Source organism: Diorhabda carinulata, chromosome X (genome assembly GCF_026250575.1).
Source record: "Diorhabda carinulata isolate Delta chromosome X, icDioCari1.1, whole genome shotgun sequence".
Lineage (NCBI taxonomy): Eukaryota > Metazoa > Arthropoda > Insecta > Coleoptera > Chrysomelidae > Diorhabda > Diorhabda carinulata.
The window spans coordinates 37,356,320-37,383,476 of record NC_079472.1 but is presented as its reverse complement, the minus strand read 5'-3'; the positions used below and the strand labels follow the sequence as shown (position 1 = coordinate 37,383,476).

General features: G+C 33.0%; 2 protein-coding genes across 2 annotated transcripts in view; one reads left to right on the top strand and one right to left on the bottom strand.

Annotated features, from left to right (window-relative positions):
• Positions 1–27,157, top strand: part of LOC130902186 (mannosyl-oligosaccharide alpha-1,2-mannosidase IA) — a 152,276-nt gene that overhangs the window by 42,478 nt on the left and 82,641 nt on the right. The window lies entirely within an intron of this gene.
• On the bottom strand, positions 336–25,195 carry LOC130902187 (catalase-like). Its single transcript, XM_057814088.1, has 7 exons — positions 25,063–25,195; positions 21,390–21,584; positions 20,786–20,918; positions 18,039–18,368; positions 17,229–17,543; positions 1,747–1,865; positions 336–785 (listed from the first exon to the last, which is right to left on the bottom strand). The coding sequence occupies exons 1-7, from the start codon at positions 25,144–25,146 to the stop codon at positions 411–413; spliced, it is 1,551 nt and encodes a 516-aa protein (XP_057670071.1). The 5' UTR covers positions 25,147–25,195; the 3' UTR covers positions 336–410.

Sequence of the window (27,157 nt, the reverse complement as noted above, 5' to 3'; positions counted from 1 at the left end):
ATAGTTGCTCCTGATGTATACTTGGCACTTGCTTATGGAGTGCGAACCGTATCTCTCTTATGGATAGACTCGAGTCTTAGGATCTTTTTTTTCGTTTTTTTTTCTATATTTTTATCATTTGTTGTTTTTTTTAATTTTTGTTTGAATGTTTGTATTTTTGAACGATTTTTGTACTAACCTAATTTAACCTATAAATTCAATTGTCTACTCGGTTTACACAGTCTCTGCAATATTGTACCATATCAAGTTTCAAATGGTATTATTTGGTTATCTGCAATATTCTTATTGGAGTTTTGAATACAAAATTTCAGATGAGGATGATTGAACAAACATAATATTCGATACAACTTTATTATTTTTAGAACATCATCATATTGTATTAACATCTGAGTTTATAATAACAATAACCTTTACAAATGAACTTGTAATTGACCTAAAGCTTTAGCTAATCTGTCTCCAAGATCCGAATCGACATTTCTAAACATCTCCACCGATCTATTTCTGATATCAGCTCTAGCTTTTTGTATGGAATCCGCTAATGTATCAACCATTCTCTGTTTTGCTGCGCTATCCAAAACTTTGTTCCAGAATACCCTAGGCTGAGAGAAATTATCATCTTTACCCAAATTGTAATAGTCCACATTGGCGTTGACAGCTTCTGGTGGATTAACCCATTCTTCGGCTATCGGGTTGACATTAGGACCACCGAAACTGTTTGGGTGATAGTTGGGTGCTCCATTTTGATTGTACAATACTGATTCACCATCACGCTCAAAGTTTTGCACCTATAACGTTAAAAAAACAAATGAATCTTAGTAAATAGAACATGTCAAAATAAAGTCATAAACAATTTGATTCCAAAATATTTGGTTATCAATTAATTTATTTTTTAGATTGTTTTCATTATAGTTGATTTCTTCTTTTGTATTATTCGACTAATTTGACTTCCATGATACAGGGTATATCTGGGAATTAATGTGTCAACACCTAAATTTGAAAATTTGTTGATCGAAATAGTATAATTTATCCATATTCTTCGACATACGCCCCTCCTGCTTCAACACACTTTTGCCTTCGAGTTTCCATGCTGTAGAGGCTTTTTAGAATGCTGAGGGTCATAAAGTGTCGGCTCTAATGTTGCTCTGGGTGTCCAAATTTTGTCCTTTTAGCGATCTCTTTAGTTAAGGGAACAAAAAAGTCAGGTGGAGTGAAGTCGGGTCTGTAGGACACCTGTAGTCTGTAGACCTGATGTCGTTTTTTGTCAGGCAAATGTTATTCGACTTGACGCGGTTGATACTTTGTTCTAATCTTTCGAAGTGTCTTGGCCTTTCCCTCCCATCCCAAAACATCTTATACCAACTGTTCGAATGGGATTTCGGAAGAAAATTATCCCCAAAAGCCTTCGCGAAAGTTTTTGTTGGTGTTTTCTTGAGTCTCAACGCAAAACTTAATCGCATACCGCTGCTCGGCCCTTTTTCCATTCTGACTTTAACCGAGCTCCGAATGGGACGTGCATTGAACCAAGTGTGCTGTAGCTTCAGAAGCTCGTAGTCTACTGCTGTGTTACCCAGACCCCAGCCCAACGCCCAAACGCTCGCTGTGACATACATTCGCTTGGGCAAAAATTTTTACTCACTATTTTCCGGAAATAACATGTACATATGATGGTAGGGGATAATAGCGATTAGTATATTATCAAACTTTCGTTGGTTAATTATTTTTCATAAATATTATTGAAATTCCCACCTTTTTAATTGGACGATTGACTGGAAGCTGTTGATAGTTAGTACCAAGGCGGTACAAATGGGAATCGGGATAAGAGAATAAACGTCCTTGAAGTAATCTGTCTGGTGAAGGTCCAATACCTGCAAAAGAGATTCGTAAAAAGATTAGAAATTGTAGATTTTTTCTCGTTTTGCATGAATCTCAAATAATTTTTCTATCTAAAAACCTATAATCATCTACTGTATAAATAATTCGGAACCCTCCAAGGACGAATTTTTTCAAGTATTGGATTTTTTATATTAATATTTATTATCCATTGAAATTAGACACTTGTTGTGAAAAAATAGGAATATTTTCTGAAAACTTGTGTCAAATATTTAAATTCATAAAAAATAACATTAAGTTAATAAATAATAAATGTTTCTATTTGTAGAACAATCACATACAAGAATCAAAGTTTATATTTATCACAGCTTATAACATCGCATTGAATACATATGTTACGAATTATAAATTTCCATTCTTCTTCTGCGTATCGTTTTTCCCACCATCAGTAGTAAATTATACTTTGTTAAACCCTATATAATCGTATACTCTACAGAACGATCTGTAGTGCCAGCCTTTTTTGTAAAAATAGCAGCCTGGGTCTTTGCTGCACCAAACTCAATCAGATTGCTTCCACTCCACTCCAAAATTTTTTCAATATCGTTATTAATGGTTGTGATCGATTTCTGTCTACGGATTTGGGTGTTAGCCGAATTTATTGTGGCGGTTATAGATCGGATTTGCAGTTTCGTCGAGTAGATCGTTGATGTACAGAAGAGTGAGAATAGGTGACAAAATGAATCCCTGGGAAACACCAGCGTTGATCTCAAACCTTTCTGAAGTGTGTCCATCGATAACGACCTGGATGGATCGCTCCTTGAGAAAGCTACTAAACCAGCCGATAAGTAAGGACGACAAATCGTTCGATCCTAATTTATTTAGAAGGTTGTCAAGCCAAACCCTATCAAAAGCATTCGATATGTCCATTGAGATTTCTCTGGATTCCCCATAAATCTCTACAGCTTCAGTCCATACGTTGGTAACATAAGCTAGGAGGTCTCCGGTGGATCTATGTTTACGGAAGCCGTATCGATGGTCGATGATGATGATAGCAGATTTATTATATAGTCTAAAAAGTAGTAAGTTACTTTCGATCAATGAGCATGGTTTTTGTGATATAATGAAAAATATAGAGGTATTATTAATAATCAGTATCTACATAGCGCATTTGAATTATTACGGAATGATAAAATATTTAAATTGAGGGTATGCGAAGCAAAATAATCAGAAAAATTTGAATATAAAACCGTTCACGCCATCTAAGCACCACAAATTTTCTTTATCTTATCATTGTAATCATTAAGTCTATATATATATATATATATATATATATATATATATATATATATATATATATATATATATGTCGTTTGGTTTTGTTTTATATTTATCTCCTTTTTTAACAGAATGTAATCACTGCCACGGTAGAGATAAGGCTATAACCAACATGTCTCGATCATTAGTTTAGTTAAAACCTTGTAATACGCTAATATTATACATAAATCTCAGCATTTGGAATAGGTCAAGAACTTGTATATTTTTCTCTTTTTTGCTGGGTCTACTATGATTCGTCACCTTAAAACTATTTGATTTATTGAAATAAAATTGTTTATCAGTGAAACGTATAAATTAATTTTACTCAAAATGCTTTTGGGTCATATGAAATTTTCATTCTTTCATTTTTTTGCAACGATGAGCTTTTCTCTTATAGTTACTGGTGGCAGTTACCATTTGGAGGCTCCAAGGCCGAAGCTTCAAGCATGGTTGAATCTCATCTACTTGGATAACACTTCTCGCTCTACAATTTCTTGACAAAATCTTTCACCGTATTCATCACTTGCTGTACCCATGTATCCGGATTGAAATTTCTATAAGAGTGTAAAAAATGGAACTTTAACTTGATGGAAATCCGGTGTTTTGTAATTGCCAGGGACGGTGAAGCTATAGATCGGATTTGTAGTTTTGTGGAATAGATCGTTGATGTTCAGAAGGAAGAGAGTAGGTGACAAGATGTATCCCTGGGGATCAAACACCAACGTTAATCTCAAACCTTTCTGAAATATGTCCATCAATAACGACCTGGATGGATCGGTCTTTGAGAAAGCTACTGAGCCAGCCGATAAGTGAGGACCACAAACCGTACGACCCTAATATATTTAGAAGGTTGTCATGCCAAACCCTGTCAAAAGCCTTCGATATATCTGGTGATTTTTAATTGTCAGAGAAATTTTTTGAGACGTCGTCAACAACCAACCATGCGTTGAGATCGAGGCTAGATAGAAAGCAGTATCTTTGGTTAATTCTCCTATGGAAATATTGTCTTAAGAAACAAAAATACAGTTCCGTATTTTAGGATAGCTTTTACAAAACTCTACAAAACAAGTGTGATGGCAGCAAAACCATAGCCAATTTGCGACACCAATTAAGGCTGTTACCTCTAAAACCGCCACCCATGCTCTCGATAATTAATATCAGAAGCTTATTCCAAGCCAGCACCAAATGCTGCGTGTAAAGATGGAATTTTAATCGTTATGGAATGAAGCTATCTTGAATCTTTACTGACATCAATCCACCAATATTATTGCAGAACTGCAATCCATCTTATTTGAAAAAAACGGCTCAAGAATATCAGATTTTTCTCTGATCAAATCTAAATCACTCACAAGTTAATTTACTTCTAATTGACTCATCAAATGGGGTTCCATAGGGTTCATTTCGCTATTAGAAGAGCCAACTTCATCTTCTTCTTTCATATAACTTGATGAAATAAAAATCTTTTCGGTAGTAGAATGTCTGGTAAATGTTGTAGCGGCATTAACACTGATGATACTTCAGCATACTTCACCAAACGTTTTTTTAAAAAATTTCAATATTGTTAAGAGGGAGAGAGAGAAATGCTTTATTGTCAAAAATTGTTACAATTTATTGACAAAAGCTTGTAAAAACATGAAAATAAATAAAGATATGAATAAAATAAAATTTCAATATACAGAAAAAAATCACAATGAGTATCTAAATTAAAGGTAGCAGTAATAGGTAATAATTAGTATATAAGTCGTATATAAGTCAATAGCAAAAATTAAACCAGTATGCAGCATGTCCGTAATTAAATATTATTATTAAAATAGAAGTCGTTTACAGAATATAAGACATTTTCCAGTAAAGATACCCTCAAATGATTGTGAAATGCGAGAAAAGATGATATCGATTTGATTTCAATTGGCAAGTGATTGTGCATTTTTTTGCAATGTAAAATATTAAGCTTCATAATACTAAGTATATTTTTTGTTTAGTGTACTACGTTGAGGTTATTGTATTTACAAGTGCATTTCACAAGACATTCTGTACTATTATAATTTAAATGAACAAAAAAATGTGTACTGGGCGTGTTATTAGAATGTCGACCAAACTGTCATTTGGGAATAATGCAGCTGTATCTGTTGTTTCAATTGATAAAGCTTGTTTCCCACGGGACTCCACACGCAAAACAACAGCATTTGAAAAATATCCCAACTCGATCGCTGCAGAGGAAAAGGATCTTATATAGGCGCCATCAAAAACCAACCAAATTCCACATTTAAATTTCTAATGAAAAACTCAAATCTATCTCTATCTCTCTTATATCTGTCAATAATGTAATTTTTAAATGATACCCTATGGAATGAAAATAAAAACAAACGATTTGTTTGCGTTCAATTACCAAGAAAAAGGCGATTGTAAGATTTTCACAAAATGCGAGCTTGTCAATCATTTTCGAAAACTTTGCACAGCTCCTTAACGTTGATTGATGCTGAGAAAATTCACACCACCTATTGAAAGTGTTTTTTTTTCCATTATGAATGAATATAATGTAAGAGATTTTTCTCGTGTAACATTTCTGAAGTAGGTTGACACTATCATTTATAATATAATATTATGCGGGCACCTACACGAATTTACAAATTTTAAGTATTCCGAATAAAGAATAAGCTACAAGAGAAAAAAGTTTTTGTACAATCACTACTTTTAGCCGAGAAACCAAAAAAAAAATAATATAAAAGTTTTGTGATAGCGAGCAGTTTACATTGACCAACATGGGGAGAAAATCGTACTTTATGCAAATACAAGTTGGCAAAAGCCCAAAAAACATATCGTAAGAATCAAAAGATGTCAGCACTTATCAACATAAGTTTAAAATAGATTCCTACTTTCAGCCATTATGGACGCTTAGTTTGTGTTTGAAAATCGGATAAGGAGTCGTTGTGAAGATTTTTCTGGAAATGTCAAAAATTGGATATCGAAAAAAAGGAGCTACACATTGTGTATAGAGACTATACAATTTTAGGTAGCTTCGAGGTCAAAAAAAACTGCGACAACTAGCGACATCGAAAAAGTTCACCAGTTTTTGTAGGAATATACGGCATGTAGTATTTCCATAGGTTAGGTTTGGTTAGTACGGACAATCTCGATCTAAATTGGTCGTGGTACACTCAAAGGCCTGAAGCCAATTGTGTTACTCTTTATGTCCAATTCTACTTTTTTAAGCAATCTATTGTATCGCTCATCAGCATTTGACGTCGTTTCTCCATCAAGGCACGGCACCGGCAGATATGATGCTCGATCTTCTCTTTTTCTCCATTATACTTTGTGCAATAGTGGTGCGTTGTCACTCTCCATTTCCGGAATCTTGTGCCAATGGTACATTATATTTAATTTAATAAAACCATATTTACACAATTAATAACTATATAACATACCGGTACTGGCCTCCGACAACATGTCAGTGACCGTAGTACGTATGCTTTACAAGATATAATAATGTTACAAGGTTTGTTATATTTTGGGTTGCATTTCTAACTGACCATGTCTGTTAATCGATTCGAATTACACGTTTTGATTTATCGTGACCCACAATTAACTTTAGTATTTCTTAACGACCTTCTAACTACCGTTACAAATGTACGGTAATCATTCCAATAGTCTTTTGGATTAAGTGTGTTGTGAATCTTATTACCTTCATTAATTCTTGACCAAATCGCTCCGAATATCGTGCAACCTTTTATGTTTGATCTTATATCCTGATGTTTGACTCTGATTCCTGTGTCAATAGCAGTAGCACTTTATAAAGCCTATCTATCTTGGAGCTCCTTTCCACTTAATAGTGTCCAGGTACCCAAAAGAGGCTTACTCCAGTGTTATAAATCCAGTGTCTCGCGACAGCTTATGACCACTTGATTTTGTCGTTTTTGATGCTAATATTCTTAACGCTGTCTGTGTAGATTCTTGTACTTCCATGATTCACAGACAGTTTTTTCCTAACACAAGCAGCATCTTTACGGCAGAACAACAAGTTATCGGACACAATAAGAAAGCGGAAAAACCGTAAACCTAAATAAAAAAACATTCTTCATCATGACAACGCGTAGATTTCTTTTTTCACTATGCGACTTCTGGCTTTACAAAATAAAAAAATGTACAAGAGGGTTTCAATATCATAACAGCATTGAAAAAAACACGACAAAGCATATGAAAAAAAATTCATTATGAAGCCTTCCAGAAATGCTTCCAGTCATCAATTCAACATTGGAATGATTAATATTTGTACGCTATTGTTGGTGTTAATATGGAAATTAAACTGGATTGCGTGATAAGTATCCTGTAGATCAACAAGGAAAACATATCTTTATGCAATTAATGAAAATTCATTCAAGTTAAACATAATGAAACTGCTATTGAAGATAGTGTTTCAGAGGACATTACTTTACTGGAGAAAATTTTTTATTATAAATTGTTTTTATTATGTCGGTGTTAATTACCTTGGGTGGAAGTGAATTAGTTATGATAAAAAATATATAAAAATAACAACCTGGTATGCGCGATACTTCCGTATAACAAGATAATATATTAAATTTGACATTGAACTGCGTAATTTAAAAGGTTTCCGTGATAAGAGAAACATTGTACCTCATGTCATAACTTTTAAATACTATACCAAACTCATTTTAACTACAATTCATGGAAATCCTTGATGATAGTAAAACTGTTTTTGCACATATTTTTTACCAATTATATCCACTTCTCTTCTAAGTATATACGAGTAAGTATATCAATCTTTAATTAAGTACGAGGTTTTTCTGAAAAGCTTCCAACTTTAGCCATTTCTGATGCTTGGTTTCTATTTGACAATCGTATACGTGATGACTTTTGAGTAAATGAAAAACTAGTTGATTTGGAATTTCATATAATTGTAATCATCTTCAAAAAGATAAAACTATAATACGAGAATGTTACGCATTATTCCTTTGTTTGGTAAATGTAGAAATTACGAAGACAGGACAATGCACACTTGACAACCCTTTTCTTCTTCTTTTTCTTTCATGTAACTTGTCCTGACTGACTAGCGATCACCGGAGATCCTTTGCCAAACGAAAAATTTTACCAGCCCTTCTTATTACGGTCCAATCTCGAATGAAACTAAGCGATGACTGTTGCTTTCTTCCCACTCCACGGCGCATATCGATTTTGCTCTGGAGTATGAGCTGCAATAAACCATATTTATCACATCTCAAAATATGATTGATATGATGTCTTAACAGACTTGCCTTTCGAAGTTTGTTCTTCTGTGAAGCCACACTTCGAATGCCTTCAGTTGTTTCATCGTCCTGGCCTTTGATGTCCACGTCCCTACTCCGTACATCATCGACCACATACATAGCATACAAGTTATGGTTGTAAAGACAGGATCTCGTATTATTAAAAGTGTACAAGCAATCTTTATTCGTCATTTTGTTTCATAGCCCGGATTTAGATTCTTTGTAATAAATTTTGACGCATAAGTTCTAGGGTAGTGCCATTGTAAGGTTGCGTGCTGAATACAATAAATTTTGGTCTTTGCTATATTGATTTTTAGACCACCCACTGTAATTACCAAATCTGTCCCCAGCGCCATTACTTGTTTGCCAACTTTTGACTTGCAGACGAGGACGTTATCGCAACTACCGCATCTTGAGGAGAAAAACGGCAATTATTTTTTCGATGGTTTGAAAAGGTAAGAGCCCGTTGGATTAAGGAGACTACATTAAAAAATGAACTTTAGTTAGGTCGAAAACTTTTCAAACAATCGGCATATCGGTCTATTTCGTAAAATTTTTAGTATAGGTTCATTGATGTTTAGCTATTGTTATAGCTAGTTCAACGTAAAACTAGCATTGTTCTCTTCTTTTTGGATCGAATTGGATAACTAAAAAGATTATTTGGTAACAAATTACCAACAAATTGTGAACCTTTTTCTAATTTATGTCCATTTAGTACTACCGATTTTATGGAGGTGCTTTAAAAGGTACCAAAGAAGTTAACGAAGTACCTAATACAATAGATAATGTAGTAACTTTTTGTACACAAGTGTTTCAAGCGTTCTAAAATAGGCTTGAGACAAAAACAAATGAAGATATGTTAAAAGTGGACAAAGTTGTTTGTTCAAATAGGCTATTGGTATCCTGGAATGGTAGAACGTTTCTTTTCCTGCCTCGTCGCATCCCCAAATCATGATGTGGAGCACAAATTTTCAACATAATAAATTCGCTGCTTTTCCCATTAGATTTATCATGCGACTTCTGTTTTCCAGTATTAAATTCAACGTTTGGATAAGTTCGTGTAGTATTTTGAAGGTAAATTCAAATTTTACGATACCGCATTTGTGATCATACTCCGTATAATACCTGCAATCATCAAGCATATTATGTTGTTTCAACCGTTCTTTTGAGAGAAATCGAACGACATCTTGAAACTTCTTGATACAGAAAATGTAAATTATCCGTGAATACATAAAGAGAACATACAGTAAAACGCAGTTTGAATCATGCAGTTGGGAACTAATTCATCTGAGCGAATCGACATTTATTTCCAGTTGAAATGAGTCTTTTGAAAAGATGTAAATTGAATTTTTATATTAATTTTATCATAATGTCGACCTTAATATTCGTATACTATGACTTTAACCCAACGTTCATAACCTCATTGAGATCTTGGTGAAACCGTTCATTGGACTGCAAAAAATTTCGTTTGGATTTAATTTTTTTGACGTCTTAACAATATACGAGGCATATTTTTTAAGTAAGTACTGTTGGAATTAAAAAAAGAAGTCCAAAGATATCGCAATAATTTCATTTTTACAGGAAAGCCGGTACCTTAATCTACTTATCTACATCATTTCCGTGAATATTGAGGCACTTGTCATAACGTAGCACTAGTTTTTGAATACCCTCCTCATAAAATTCTGCCGCCTGACTTGTTAACCACTGTATCACAACTGTTTTGTTATCGTCTTGAAGACGCTGACCGTCCAGGTTTTTCTTCAAGTGCAGGAACAAATGGTAGTCGCTGGGCGCCAGATCAGCGCTGTAAGGAGGATGATCTAGAGTTTCCCATTGAAAAGATTTGATGAGATCTTTGGTCCGATTAGCCACATGTGGACGGGCATTGTCATGCAGCAAAACGATACCCTTACTCAACTTGCCACCCCTTTTGTTCTGGATTGCACGACTCAGATTGTTCAATGTCTCACAATAAGACGCTGCATTGATTGTCTCATTACGAGTCCTAAACTCCACTGGCAATACTTCTTTTCTGTCTCAAAAAACTGCACATGATTTTCCGGGCAGAAATTGTTTGCTTAAACTTCACTTTTTTGAGTGATGATCACTCATAATGTTTTGTCCGTAACTTCACAGTTCTCACGATGAATATCGATCGGATTTACGCCTTTAGCACTAAGAAATCGTATAACAGCCTGTACTTCACAATCGGCGGGACTCACGATTGTCGGAGGCATCTTAAACACTCAGTAAACAACTGTGAATAATCGGCTTGTAATGGCATCAGTGCGTAGACAAGAGATGTAGGTAACCAGCGCGCATATACGGAACGCCGACCTTAGGGTTGCGGCGGAGGAATCGCAAAACGGTACTTTGCCTCGTACGAATTATATACGTCGTCAATAAGCAAAGAGGAAATGATACTTACTCTCCATAGAATTAGAGACTAGTTCCGACAAATTACGACATGTTTAAATTAAATTTTAACATATGAAAACCGATATTACTTATGAGACACCCTCTATATCTAGATAACAATATTAATTGTTATAGCTATAACTAAATTGAAAAAGAAACAAAATCAAGGAATCACTTTAATAGTAATAAAAAGATGCCGGCTAATTCTTTGATGGTCCTTGATTATCATTTACGGTCAACAGACATTTCGACATTGACAAAAATGGTCAAATTTAAAATTTGGAAATTACGGGAATGTTATTATATTTTATTGCAATTGCTCAAATCAAATCGGAATCAGATGTTTCGAAACATTGTATCAGCACAACTAAATTTGAATGTGTGTAATCGATATTTTGTTATTGGAATGAAAATAATGTATACAATTTTGGAATAAGACATAAAATTGAAATGAAAATAACTTTTATGGATAATGAAAACGTAAACTGATGATAGATAGAAGACTACCAAAACTTATAATAGTTATTTCATGAGGCAGTTTATATTTTTAAATTATATTTGTCTTTAATTGTAGAACATGAGTTCTAGTACTAGACTGCAGCGTCATGAAATGGTGATCTTGATTATTGAAGCTATCTCAACCAATACAAGAAATATAATAGTTTAATTCAGACTCCCACAAACTCTTTTTCTTTTCTTCTCCTACAACATTCCCAGTTATTGGACGAGGATTCTTATTTTCCTTGTACCCATTCTCCCTGTATCTTGCTATTCTCTTCATTTCATATTGAATTTTTCTTTTATCATTTCCTGTTCCCATCGCTTTTCTTGTCATTATGATTTAATGTCATTATCATTTAATCTCATATCGAAGAAAATGCACTTAGATTACGTTATAAGGTTGAATACCATCGTTTGATTTTTATGCGAGCGAGCTTTTGATCAGCATTAAACAATCAAAGCAGTCACTCTCCAGATAGCGTTTTCGAATGAAACCTTTCATGAAAAATATTAAATATCCATTCGGTTGAGATATTTACTTCCTTGGCTATTTCACAATGGTACAAGAGCACGAATTTTATTAAACATTTTTGAAATAATTAAGATAAGTGACGTTCCGGTCGTTTGGCATCAACATGGTAACTTTTAAAAGCAGATAATTAAAAATATTTTCAAAATGTCATTTACGTAACTTTACCCTAGTTTCTTTAATACGTTTATCATGTAAAAAATTATTTTTAATCAACACTAAAAATTCTGTTAAATATTTACCCAACAACGAAAACAGTTTTCTTTGTATAGGAATCAAGAAAATACTTCCGTATCTGTCCAGTTTAGAATCATAATAAAAACACGCTAATTTGTTTTTTTTTTTCATTTGTACCAATAATTGGATTGCGTTTCATAGAAAAATATTTTTTCGCCGAGTTAACGGTCGATGCACCAATTTAAATCTAATCTAACCGAAGCTAAAGTAAACCTAAACTAACTAGAAACTAAATCCTTCACTCGGTCTGCTCAGCAACTTCAAGAGACAGTTCCAAATTTGACTAAAAATTTTACATGTTTCCCCTGTTCGGCCAACCTTCCATCTCCTAAAAATAGGCCCCCCAAAATAAAACATGTCATTTCTAAAGCTGAACCAAAAGTCAATAATTCTAATTATTGGTAAGAACTAATGTTCCACAACTTTCGAAAACTAATAACACAAGCAGCCTTAAAAGAAAGGTATGTCAATCGATAGCCTGACTCTTGGGAATTTAATCGCTATGGAGCGTTTCTCGAGAGCAGACCATGGCGTTGTGTGTGCGTGATTTTTACAGAAACGGCAATTCGGCGACCGTAGAGCGTATAAAATTCTGCGATATTTCCAATTTTCTCACTTTAATTATAAGTCAGGAGCTAGATTGATTGAAAAATAAATCGAGAAGTTTTAAGAGACCAGATCAACACTGGATTAACCTAAAATACGGTCTTCAAGAACAGTTGAAAACATAGACAGTGGTACTACGTCTGTTCGTGACGAGCCTGACTTGTGTATTTAGAAGATTCGGGATTGCACACTTACAAAATTTATTTGGTGCAAGTCGTAGGCTTGACTTCGTAAACCAGATACGCTATTCAACGTTTACCAACATTTTCTATGCGGATGAGATAATTTTCATTTGTATTGACACGTATACAAGCAAAATTGCCGCTACTCGAGTGCAATCAATTACTTTTTTGAAGATGAAAACTTTAAAGGCTGTAACCAAACATGGTTGTGACAGGACGTAGCAGCTACATACATGTTGTCATGGATCTCTGCCACGAATTCGGGAAATTTTTCCTGACAAATTGATCTCCAGGAGAAGTGACATAAATTGGCCTCAACGCAGACCTAATTTAACAATTACGGACTTTTCCTGTAGGGTTATATCAAATCTACATTTTACGCTAACAAACTAGCAGAGATAAAAAATATTCGTCTCGAATCCATCACGAAGAATACCTACCGAGCCGTCAAAAATAAATTCCTAAGCAAGTTATTCAAATATTTAACATTCTTTCGATAAACTCCTTACTTTCTCATTCATAGTTTCTTTTGCGTCATTTATACAGTTACCCGATACGTTGGTCTGTTTTATATCACTTAACTAAAAAAAGAAAGTGGAGAAGGTGCTAGATTGCACTCCACAAGCATTAATTGTATCCTTTACTCCAGTGATTTCAGTGAAATGATTAATTCGATTTGGTACAATTCCACAAAAATAAGGCACAACTCGTTAGTCCACACTACTATGAAAAAAAATTCTTCTTACTACGCAAAAGTCAACAAAGTGACCGAGTTGATTGTCTCACCTCGCTTTTTTTTATTCGCAGCGAACCAAGAAAACACGAGGAGATTCCGCACCGGGAAATCGACGAGAAACAGCACCGTCCTCATTGTCGCACTCTCATTCTTTTGTGTAATACTTTCTCTTATGCGCTTCTGAAGGTCCCTTTTAGTCCCCTAGGTATAACTCATTCAAATATCTTCATATTTCTATACCTTGACGACGGATGATTCTTCATGATTCCAAAGTTTGTAACACACCCATTCCATATCGTTTAATTAATGTAAATAGTTTCTATCTTAGCAGGATTTCTAATGATGTAAAGAATTTTTAAATTTGAAAACAATGTTTTGAGAGTATCAAATAATTATAGCTTTCCGGCAGTTGAATTTCATATTCTACTTTTCACATCCGGCAAACTTATTACCGAATCATCATTTCCTTTTCTACGGTCTATAGCGAAATGGGTATACATTATTCCTTGAAGTTAATCTACCGGTCTCCCAATAATAACAGCGTTTATTTTAAGATTCCCTAATTATTCTGATTCTACTGAACGGAACTAATCAATCTTATCTACTGATAACGATTTATAATATTTATTTGTGTCGGAAAAGTGTGTATACTGAAAAACCCGGTAGCGCCACCGTAAGAAATTATTCATGTTCCGAATTGTCATGAACTCATTTATAGCTGCATGATGTCGAAAAAAAGATCGTACTAGAGACACATTTGTAAGAACTAAAACTACAATAGGGTTAAGATATTGAAGCATACATAATTTTTATTTCAAGTAAGTTCGACTATTATCAAAATATTTACTGCAATGGAAGACAACGATGTAAAGAGTCATGAAATTATGTAACTGTACTTTTGATAAGGTCTTTCTTTCGATAGAACCCTTTTCTATCTACTTTTGAAATCATCTTTAGACCCTGAGCTCCAGCTCTTATACTACCTTTTTGATGGTCTGCCTACTAGTCTTTTTGGTTTCTGGATTTAGCCCTTCTGCTTTCTGGCATTCTTTCGACAAGATCTCTTCTCGTTTACGTTTTCACCATATCCTGAACTCCCAACTCTTACCTAAAATCTTCATTTCTCTTTCTATATCTGAGTCCCTTAACTGTTCTCAATACTTTTATTTCAGTCTTCCTCCATTATTCTTTTTATTGATGTTGTTTCGGCTTTTGTTTCCGTTCGTATTTTCTCTGTCAATTGCTTCTCACTTGATCTTGCTAATTCAAGGTGATTGAATTTTATTATTTGTTGAATTATGTTAATGTCGACAGCTAGTTTAAATCTAATTGTATATTATATTTATCAGTTACAGTCTTAATTCTGTATAATAGTAGAAGCTGTAGTCCAACTTCATTCTCTGTCACTGATACACAATCAGTGTCAGATCGATCCCTTATTTTGTAACCGGCGCGCGGTGACCTTGTTAACGCTTTCTATGATTTTGTTCATGATAATATTGACTAGTATAAGCCTGTCGTGTTCCAGTCAAAATCCGTATTTTTTTCACATCTGATGCTCAGATCTTTAAGATTTTCATACTCATGATTTGATCGTACTTTATCCAAAGCTTAAGTGAGGTTAACAAGAAAATATACAAATCAACAATATTGATTTTTCTATTAATGACGTATTGTGAAGATCGTTCATCTGCTTTGTCTGAACCCCTGTTGGAATGTTATTCAACCATCACGAATAGTCGAAAATATGTCCTTGAATATTAATCGACAAACATTTTTCTGAAATAGCATTGAAAGAGGTACAATAAGACTCTATAGATATGTTTACATAGTGGCAAGTGGTGGCAACTGAACTTATACTTTCGTTGAAAAAAAAATTTGTATTTATGTATTAAGGATACTTTTAATTGCCAAAGTACTAGATAATTTGACAAAGTCTCTTATACTATATTGTGTACTTACCACTTGGAATAGCTTCCATGACTATGAAAGTATAAAGCTGAAACTGAAACTTTTCAACAAGAACAAAAGAAAACTTAATAATTTTCAATTCACTTCATTCGATTTCTATAATCTACTGTTATACTCGTACAGCCAAAATCGAACTGATTATCTGTCTCGCCTATGCAATAAATTTTCACAAAAAGGATCAAAATACTAGGTACTTAATCTAATTATTGAAAATGGTTGATACTCGTATACTCGTAATTTTGATTGAACGCACTACGAAATACGATTTAACACCACTACTACTACTAGTGCCCTTCCAAGTCGTGTACTTCCAATAATGACGTATCGATTGCTACGTTGCGATGCTCTTTACCTAAACTTCTATATCTCGTATTTACTTAAGAACATTCCCGAGAAAATAATTTTAGATTCAAATATACATATTTAAAAGTAACCACTAAATTTAGCAGCAATTGCAGTAATTAGGGAAATTAATGAAACTTCCGAAATTTGTATATTTACAACTATTTTGACGGAAATTAAAGTGATCGTTTTATTAGAGAATACGAGAGTTGTTATTTTAGTTTTGAGATATGGCAACACTGATGTAAATATGTCAAATCTGCCATTTACATAATGAAGTTTGACATTATCAATGGTGAACGTACACAGAACGTGTTGTCATACGAGTTCTATTTGAGTTGTTTACAGATACTTGGAACATTCATTTTGGTAAAAAGTGGAACTAAATCGCGAACATTCTCGTGCGATGATTTTCTATGACTTTCGACGTGGATAAACCAACAGCAGTGTGCCGATCAACTCGCTTCGACTTTCGTTAAGGTTGAACAAAATAGGATGTTGTGCCAGGAAACATCGATGCTGTTCGTGAATAGCAAGATCGTCTTGTGACATATAGTGAGATTGAGGCATATGTAGTGCTTCAAAAGACAATCGACTGTATGGGTCGTTCAAGACGAGCCAAAACCAATAAAAGTTGTTCGCGCATGAAACACGTCGAAACAAATGGTTGCCTGCTTTTTCAAAATAAGTGGACATGTCGTCACTGTTCCATTAGAGCAACATAGAACTGTCAACTGAATAGTACACCAGCATTTTTTCCCAGAAGTGTTCGAATACACAGGAAAACCAAACGCAGAAGACGAATCATTCGCTAACACGAAAATACGAATCTTTCAAACCAAAACGATTTTGAATAGTCGAAACATCGAATTGATGGGTCATCCACCATACAGTCCTTGCTTCACACCCAATGATTTCCTCAAATTCCCGCAGATCAAAGATAAATTGCGGGGTCAACATTTTTTTACACCCGAAGAAGTGGTTGATGCGTTCAAATCACATGTTTTGGTACCTCAATCGAAATGGAAGAAATTCTTCGGCAATTGGCTCAAACGCATGCAAAAGTTATTGGGAATATTTTGAAAAACAATAAAGCCATATCCAATTATAAATATTTGTTTTTATTTGTCGATCACAAAACTTATATAGCAACCCTCGTAGTAGGAATTTTAAAACGATTGTTTTAATTAGTTTATTTTCAGAAACAATTATTATTTTCGCTGCATACCTAATTATTTAAAAATAAACTTCTAGGAACGGAAAACAACAACAACTCGAGTAAATTAAGTCGACATTTAAGTTACCTGGCGTGAAATTGCTGGGACTGAAGGAGAGTTGTTCAATCTCGGCGAAAAAGTTTGAAGGGTTGCGATTTAATACGAATCTACCGACTTTCTGTAATGGAAAGTCGCCGTGAGGCCAAACTTTGGTGATATCAAATGGATTGAATTTCAATTTCTCAGCTTGATCCTGCGTCATGGTTTGGATGTAGAAAGTCCAACTTGGATACTTTCCTGTCTTTTTGCCCTCTTCTATTGCGTTGTATAAATCTCTTCGGGCATAATTCGGATCTTTACCAGCGATTATATCGGCAGTTTTAGGATCCAAGTTCTTTATTCCTGAAAAAAAAAATAAAACAGAATAAGGTCATCAAGTATCTCAAGGACATTATTATAGTTTAGAAAATATATTGAAATCTCAAAAAAAGATTGTACAGCTTTGGTTAATTTATTGGTGTAGATTTCAAGTTTCTTGTGATTATTTGGAATTTTTCCATTCAATTTTTTTTCTTCTTCTATTATTCTTAGGCGCTTCTTATAAGACTTTTATTTCTTGCTTTTCTTGTTGATATATGAGCCAAATTGTTTTAACATTCAATGTAAACCATATGAAAACTCAAGTTCCCCAGAAGATGCCCAAATACAATTGATAGTTTTTTGTTTTTCACTAATAATAATTTATCACTTTTTGAATATATCGTACACAAATTTAGTATTAAAATATTTTCTTAAGATATTTCTTAGAGAGTAGTAAAGTATACAAAATCTATGAAACTCAATCAGAAAGTATATTCTATCAATTCTTTTAAAAACGTTAAGTAAAAAATATATTACCTTGATCAGTTTTGTAGATAAACTTAACCCACGTCAATTTACGTTTTTCACCGATAAATGAAAATGTATGCGATCCAAAACCATGTTGATGCCTGTACCCATCGGGTATTCCTCTGTCGCCAAACAGGAACAGTACTTGGTGAACACTCTCGTGGTTTAAACTCAAATAATCCCAGAACATATCCCAATCTCGGAGATTAGTAACCGGGTTGTTCTTTTGGGAGTGGATGAACATCGGGAATAGTATAGGATCTCTCATAAAGAAGATGGGCGTGTTATTTCCTACCAGATCCCAGTTGCCTTCCTCGGTATAAAATTTTATTGCGAAGCCTGCAAAATTATAAAAATAGATACAAATATCTAATCCAAACATTTTTATTCGTTATAATCATAAAGTATCATAAAAATGGATACAAATTTTCGAACGTAAGTTGATGTTAAAGCTGATGTTATCAGAAAATGATTTGACATTTCACTCTGTCAACGACTATTACCTTTGCTACATTATTGGGTGATAATGTTGGTAGTGATCTAAATCCGTTTGTATTGTTTTATTTCTGGTTTTATGACTTCAAGCATTAAAGTTTCATAGACCATTAAAGAAGCAGTTGAATTATGATCTTAGAGTGATTGTGTATAAAATATCTTGCAAATTAGGTCAGGTTGTAACGCATTTTTGATTGAAAGAGACTGATTGTAAGATTATGTAAAAGATTAGCAGATGAATAGGTAAACATTTCCGGTCTTTACTGTTACTTAATTGCAATTTGCTGGAGAAAACATGTCTTATAATTTTTTTTCATAATATTGAACCTCATGAAACAATAGAAATGCCCTAATAAGATGATTTATAGAGAATATGTTTATCTAGATAAACTGGAAGCTGCACAAAATAATTTGCCCAAGCTCCTGCACTATCTTTTCGATAGAATTCGTATCGATCTTTGGCTACAATGTTCATATTAACTATCAATGCTTTGTTTACTGCTGCGCGGAATACCTGAGTTGATTTCCCTAAGACCATCGTACTTTACAGGGTTGCCAACACTTGACATCAACCCACATTTCAAACGCTCCCAAATATTTGAGCAGATTTTCTGAGAGCGTCCATCCAAGACATAACATCGTACCATCTTCATACCCAAATCAAGGTTGAGATCATAGTTACAAACGATTTTTTTTAGTTTCATTAAACTTTCTCCCTCTTTTGCTATTCTTGATCATATCACAGCGTTATAATCCCATTTATTGTTCATTATGGCTCTCAGGTACGTTAATTTTTCTATTTGATCTATTATTCCTTTTAGTACAGTTATGGCCATATATTTAGTATTCTTTCTATTTAGCTTTAGTCTTTACTTCTGGCAGACTATAGCAAGAAGGTCTACGAGTCTGTCGCTTTTCAAACAAGCTGTTTATCATCATCATTGTTTGAATTAACAAACATAAATAAGTAGATTATAGATAATGGCTTGACTTTGCAGGACCTCTTAGGGTAAACTGCATTCAAGAACTCCTCAGTTCGTTCAAATATGAAGTTTTCCCTCATCCTTCATATAGTCCTGATCTTGCGTTTAGTGATTTCCACTTTTTCTCAAGAATGACAAATTACTTAGCATAGAGCTTTGATTGGTTGCGATAGCAGACGGCGAACATCTATGATGAAGCCATATCAAACTTTGTGCACCTTTATGTGACTATATAGAAAAGTAGAACATTATTCGCTTGTTTAGATATTGTTAAGAACGTGTTTCCGCCTTAGAGCCGATCCTACCTAGATATATTGAAATTCTAAAATTCGGAGAAGGCACCGCCGCCTTTGACTTATTTTTTATAAACCGCGGAATCCGTTTGATGTTTGTTTTTTATATCCTTTTTTATAGCAAGCGGTTTATTTACACTGTTTCTTTAAGGTAATTTCCCAGGAAGGTCTAGTTATTTATTTGTTTTGTTTATTTATGTTCTAGAAATTTGGAAAATTATATGTGTGGTATATGAGTTTATGTGATAGTGATAGTGGATTATTATAAGTTATATATAATTATATATAAATATATATATATATATATATATATATATATATATATATATAAATAAAAAAAACATTACAAGATAGATAATTAATGTTTTTTCATGTTTTTTGTTTGTTTTGAATTCCAAAAAACTCCGCCATTTTCTAAATAAACTTTTTATGATGGAATCTATTTAAATCTGAGAAAAGTTTACTAACTGCTAGTAACTTTTGCAATAGTTTTAAAATTCAAATTATAGAGAAGTGGTTTTAAATTTTCTTTGTACTTTTTAATTCTTTGTTGGTGACAATAAGCATCAAGCATCGTGTTTTGTGTAATCTTCCAGTAAGTAACCGATATCATGCATACATACAATTTGACTGTAATTAGAAAGAAGTAATGTGTCGTTGACATTTTATTTCTTTTTAATCGAAAATAAATTATCACAGGCAATTTTAGAACGTAATGGTTATAGTCCCACAGCAGTCAATTGAATATTGATGAAATCATATACAATTATGAAGCAATAACATTTTTAATACAATCAATCTAGCGATCTTGGTTATATTCATCTATATATTCAAACTTTTTTAACACTTTCATTATTTTTAGTTCGATAATCGAATTTTATTTTTATGGTTTTCCCAAACTAAATAGATATGATTGGAATACATAATAGCATGGAGACAAATGGACCTATGGGAGTAATATCTCAAAATGTGTTGATGTTCTTACCTCTAGGATCTCTCACTGTATCAGCAGTTCCCAGATTACCAGCAACCTGTGAAAATCGTACAGCTATCGGTGTTTTCTTTCCAACGGATTCAAAAACTTTGGATACAGTAAGATCTGTGAGGGCCTTGGTGCACTGAAAAATATGAAACATGAAAATTTCAATCGTTCAAAATAATTTTTGATGAAATAATAACTGACGCTCTAACAGAAATGAATAAAAAACCAAATTCGTAATCTTCGTGCCAAAAAAAACACACATTTTTTATTTAATTAAAACGAAACTTCAGACATAAACCTGCCGTATTTATAGTCGGTATTTACTCACTAAAGTTTGGAATATAGAATGTACTGGATTGTTAATTATAAATTAGAAATAGTACCATTATACAAAGGTAGCTTCAAACTGATATTTCTAAAGAATATGTGAGAATATTCTCTAAAGTCGCCTTAGCGATTAAAGCTAAAGATAAAAGTTGACAGAAGGATTGGGAAATGTTTATAAACGAGTTACTCATAATAAAAAACCCTGTAGAGTTCTTGAATATTCTTAATGAATCAAACGAAAGTAAACTTCTCAAAAGATATAAAATAAAATTATAGTTACCTCGAAATAGCCAAATGCTCCAGAACCTTTTGCGTGTACAACTCTCTCTGGAATTCTTTCTCTGTGAAAACTTTGAAGTTGTTGTAGTAGATCATAATCCCTCAGTACTATCGGTCCATAACGTCCTGCAGTTAAACTAACGTCTTTATTAATCAAGTCGATTGCAGCGGCGCTGTCAGAAAAACCGATTTTACTCTATAAAAAACATGAAAATGATTCTTAAATATTGTGCAAATTATTATAATAACGGAGAAAATACTGTAACATTTACATTCGATATTATTTTTTCTCCATATTCAACCAACTATTGAAATTGCTTTATTTATATGAATGTTAAAAAACTTAACTATCTGTTCAATTTTTGCGAAATTTTGATACAAAGCATAAGAAACATGGCATAAACTAACCATATGTCATTATCTTAAAAGTCCCAATTCCGTCATAACTTCCTCGTATAATTTTAACGTAGTTATACTAGTTTTCATGTTTTAACTTTTTCAATACATCAATATATCAAATGTTAACAAATGTGTGAACCTATCTTTTTTGAATATGAAACAATTTTTTCTTCAGTCAATTTTTTTAAATTATCCTACATGGCATCCGTCAATTCTCACTTAACGTCGAGTAGAAAATACAAATAATGTTTTGATTGTTCTTGTTACATTTGTGGACATTTTATAGTTTCAAAAAAATGTACACTCATCGTACATTCTTGTTTTGGATTTCCTATTGTGAACGATGGTAAGAATTAAATAAAAAGAGAATAGTTTCCCTAAAATGGCGAACCGGAGATAACGTGTAACTTCTACTTGGTTTGCCAATATTATGGAGGGAACCTAGCCTTATAAAATGGTAAGTATTGTGTATGCCCATGTCCCGTTTGTTACTAAGCCAATTTTATTATCGAAACATCTTCCATATCCAATTTGTCCCGGTAATTCAAAATATATTAGAAGATAACAATGAAAGTGATGTTGATAGATCTATTTCTAGTTAATCGATTTATCTAGTCAAGAAAATAATCAATTAATCAAACTAAATTAAATTATCTCATTAGAGATTTATAATTAACAAGATCTACAGCAGAACTTTTTGGATCAGGCTTTTGAATCTGGCTGGACCAACAGTGGAATTTGTTAACACTAGATACGTTATAGTAGAGTATATCGCGTAACTCAATCTACAATTTATCGAATAGATATTTTCTACATATTATCTTCTATTGATAGAAATTGTCTTCTTCAAAAAACCAACTACAGAAATACGTGATAGTTCCTTTAAATAATTGATGTAACGTGAATAATTGACCGTACTAAAAGTTTAATTTGACGTGAGATTTGTTTACTGTGTTGTTTTTAGCGAATTTTTGATTTGAACGTGTATTAATTGTTAAAATAAGTTTTTGTAAGAGCTAATTATTTAATTTTACATCGATAACTATGGATATTATGATCAATTTGTAAACTTTTGACATTTTATAATACCTAAATTGTCGTGAGACGGAAAATTACAATGCCTTTTATGTGAAACAATAATACGATACGGTCCCATGTTCTTAACCTTTACATTGAAGTCTGTTTACATTTTGAATGAAATTAGGATTACACATGTAGTATTTATCTATACAGAGTGATTTTTCTCCTGTTGCTTATAGTGTAGTATCTGATATTCTTAGAAAACTGGTAATTTAATGTAAGTTCAATCATAGAGGTTCTGAGTAATGAAAGTTTCAGAATATATAGAAGTTCTGCGTATTTTTAATTTTTTAAAAAGCGTGACCTTATAAAAACAATCGATAGAATTTCACCGGTGAATGTAAAGTATTTTGGGATGCGCAAGGAATATTGTTTATCGACGGCCTCATATTTCGCAGAAAAGACCACTGTTTCACCAATACAATCAACCATCGATGGCAAAGATGGTTAAATTGAACGAATTGCACTTCGAATTGCTTTCTCGTCCATCGTATAGTCCAGATCTGCCTCTCAGTGACTATTCGTTGATCTCACCGGTAAGAAATTCAGTTCAAAGGATTTGCCGACCTTCTGGATTAGAGGACATATTTTGAAACATTTATCTGCAGAGCTTATCTGATCGTTAATGCAAAATGTAATACAAATTTATCTTCCAGTACTATTTTTTGACATTGCTTTTTTCACAGATCTTTTTTGCCTAGATCTTCGTCAGTTTGAAGCTTGAACAGAATTGAGTTGTCGTATTACACGAGGAAACTTCCAACAAAGGTAACAAACAATACGAATTCTAGACATTGATTATGCAGGGAAAGATAGAGGGAAAGAGAGGTTTAAGACGACGAAGAATATCATGACTGCGAAAGTTAAGGGAGTGGCTTAACTGCATATCAAACCAATTGCTTAGAGCAGCTGTGAATTAAATACAAATAGTCATGCAACAAGGAAAGCAGGTATTCAAGAATAGCTGACTTCTAATCATAACGATGTTGATGGAACAATGATTAAGGCAGGGCTCAGAAATTTTCAATTCAATAAAACCATTTTACCATTACCACCCTACCACTATAAACTCAAGCCCATTGAATTGATCTGGGTAAATGTTAAACAAAATATTACAGCAGAAAATAAAACATTTAGATTTTCGGAGGTTAAAAATACTTTTCACGAAGCTATTCAGAGACTTACACTTGATAAGTGGAAAAAGTGTATTCAGCATGTCCAGGAAAGTTTGAAACAAAAATGCGGAATATAGACTTTGAAGTTGAGCCCCTTATTATATATGTTGACGACAGTGGAAGCTCAATGTCATCTGATAGGTTGTAACCTAAAAGGTCACATTTTGGGCTCCGACTAAGCTCCTCATGTTAATGTGTGTTGTCGGGGTTCGTTGCAAGATTTTGCTGTGTTTAATATGTACAGAAATTTGATATGCTTTCAAGCTCCAAATGCGGCTCCACTCAGTTTTTTAACCTAAACTGAAAAAGTATAAAAATAGGTAGGAGGTATTTATAGGAATAAAGCTACTTGTTGAAAATAAAATACAATGATTTATATTTGAAATTATAAAAAAACAGTTTAAAAAAAGTTACCCGCAAAACTCATGAATTTTGGTTTACAGGGAAATGAAATAAATTTTACAAAGAACTAACAAGAGTTGATCTGACCTATAATGTTTATAACAACAAAAGTAACGCAAGCAGTAAGCAGTAAGCTACAAAGTAATGAGAAAATGTGTTTTGAGGTTAATTGAGGTGAAAAATGAAGATTTTATATTTATGTTTCAATACATATATTATTACATTTTTAAATGAATGTGTTCCATATTTTGGCCGTTCACTTTGTATCTATTCCAAACTTCACGTTTACATTCTATATATTTGTAATAATAATTTATAATTTATATATTTATTTATATATTAAGTTGATAAAAAAATATTTAGTTGAGCTCTACTCGACATATCGACTAAGTTAACGCAAATATTTTTTTCAAAACCAGTAAATTTCATAAATTGAAGTCATTTAATAAACATTATCTACATTCAAGACGAACAACATAAAAGGTAGAACTTGAAATTCAAGATTTTATGCTTTCTGCCATTCAACAGATTTTATTCACTCAAAGATCAATATTTAACTACAGAAATATCCAATTAAATTTGCTAGACGACTATTAAAACGGAATATATTTATTGTACCTTATTTTTCTCCGACCAATTTGAAAGTTGTTCGGCCGCCTCATCTCTTTGATAATTTTCTTTAGATTTCGATGAATCTGCCATTTTGACACAATAAGCGACGAAGGCAACATCAACTGAACACAATTTGGGCGGTTTTTATTTATTTTATATCACGCTGCATTTATAAATGTATGCAGAGGCGTAGTTGAGTAAATAATAAAATGATAATTTAATTTGGAAAAAAAAATTTTTTTTCGGCATCACATCATTATTAAACAAACATTGAATATTTGTTCTTTTATCTAGTAATACAATAAATATCTTTTATCGTATTGGATATTATTCACCGTTCATTAACCCGAATTAAAAACATGTGTTAAAATCATATTGTAATATCAAAAATTGTCTCCTTCGCGTTAAGTTAAACTTTATTATGTTATTAGAAGTTACAGGTAGATTTTATTTACCTGGCATATTATTTTCTTTAGTAGTTTTAGTAAGATACGGATATTTTTGTTAATAACCAAAATTTTTCTTTCTAGTTATTTATGTTGTCGTCGATGTAGTCTTCGTCGACTACGGTTGATTTCCACTCTCCTAGTTTTTTTCACAGTTTTTATGTCACCAGCCCCGCTTACACAAATTGTTGTCCAAGATCAAAGAAATGAATGAATATAAAGTTCTCGGTTTTTCAGTTGTACCACTTTGTTCCCTCTGAGCAGCCAACTTATTTATGCTAACTTTTTGTATAACCGATGCTGCTAATTTGAAGAGTTTGATGATCGCAAAGAAAGATATTTTCTACAAATATTCATCTCACATATAAAACAATCTAAATTGGTATATTGAATATATGAGCTGTCTATATATCTCTATATATCTCTCTGTCACGTCATGATTTTAGTTTTCTTGTGAGATTATGAAGAGCAGAACTGTTTATTTTAAATTTTTGCGATGTTAATATGAAGTGGAATGCGACAGGTATGAGGATTGATTTGAAGTGTATTATGTTATGGCTGGTTTGAGGAACAAATTAATAAAACGTAGATAAGATTTATTCTCGACAAAATAAATCAGCAACTAACAAGTAATTCGAGAAGACGCAGTCCAAGTTTCCGATCGACAAACAGAATACTTGGAAAAGTTACCAACCCTAAACTCTATGTACTATGATTGATCCAACCTGTGCAAAATTCTGGTGGAATATTCTAAAATTTGGTTATTTATATCTTACTTTGGTGTAGAAGAGATGGATTGGTACTTTTTTAAGAAATTTATCCAGTTTCTTTGGTGCAGAAGTTTGATTAACGGCCTAGCGTTTTACGATTGTAGCTCCATATTATTTTCCATACTTTTAACTTGACTTAATAAAATTATACTATCGAATCGTTAATATTATTCAATTATCATGGGTAAGAACTGTCATTACTTGTCGATATTCTTTGAGTCATCTATAGATTATGTTATACGAGGATTGCCTTCCAAGTTTGCACAGTTAAACAGTAGTTGGCGTTAATGAGTTGTGGCATCACTGCATTTGTGAACATTGACGTTTGTTATTGCGAAGCCAGTGGCAATTTAGAAATTGGCTTAGTAAGTTATTGATAGTGAAAGTTCAGAAGAACCAAGTATGTGCAAAAAATGGAAATCACCAGTGAAGGTTTACCTTGGATGATTTTTTATGATTTTAAGAAGGCCTTCTCAACAACAATGTAACGACTCGGTTCTACTTTTGGTAAAGAAGCCCTATCAGAGAAGACTGCAATTGGTTTCTAGAATTCTGTCTTGGTCGAGATGTAGAAAAGTTTGACCAAAATCGTAAAAACTCATACAAAATCATATTTTTTCGCTGACACCCTTCAATTCCCCGTCTATGTTTTTAGTTAACAAGACAAAATATGGTTAATACTTGAATCCAAAGCATATTGTGTTGTTTTTTTTATTGAAGGCCACCCTTGAGGTCTAAATCGAATTTCACTTGTTTATTTGCGGTATTTACTTATTTTTCATAATAATATCTTGCATAATGAAGATAAGACAAAACCAAAATATCAACTAGCTTCACTTTCATTTGAAGCAAATTGTGTGAAAAAACTCCTTTCATTAGGACTCC

What these genes read in the sequence shown, in the direction of transcription:
- LOC130902187 (XM_057814088.1), bottom strand. Translation starts at nt 25,146, where the DNA reads ATGGCAGATTCATCGAAATCTAAAGAAAATTATCAAAGAGATGAGGCG. An exon ending in GAGCATTTGGCTATTTCGAG is followed by an intron (nt 20,919 to 21,389) that starts GTAACTATAATT and finishes CATATTTTTCAG; the next exon opens with TGCACCAAGGCCCTCACAGA. An exon ending in TCCCAGCAATTTCACGCCAG is followed by an intron (nt 1,866 to 17,228) that starts GTAACTTAAATG and finishes TCTCTTTTGCAG; the next exon opens with GTATTGGACCTTCACCAGAC.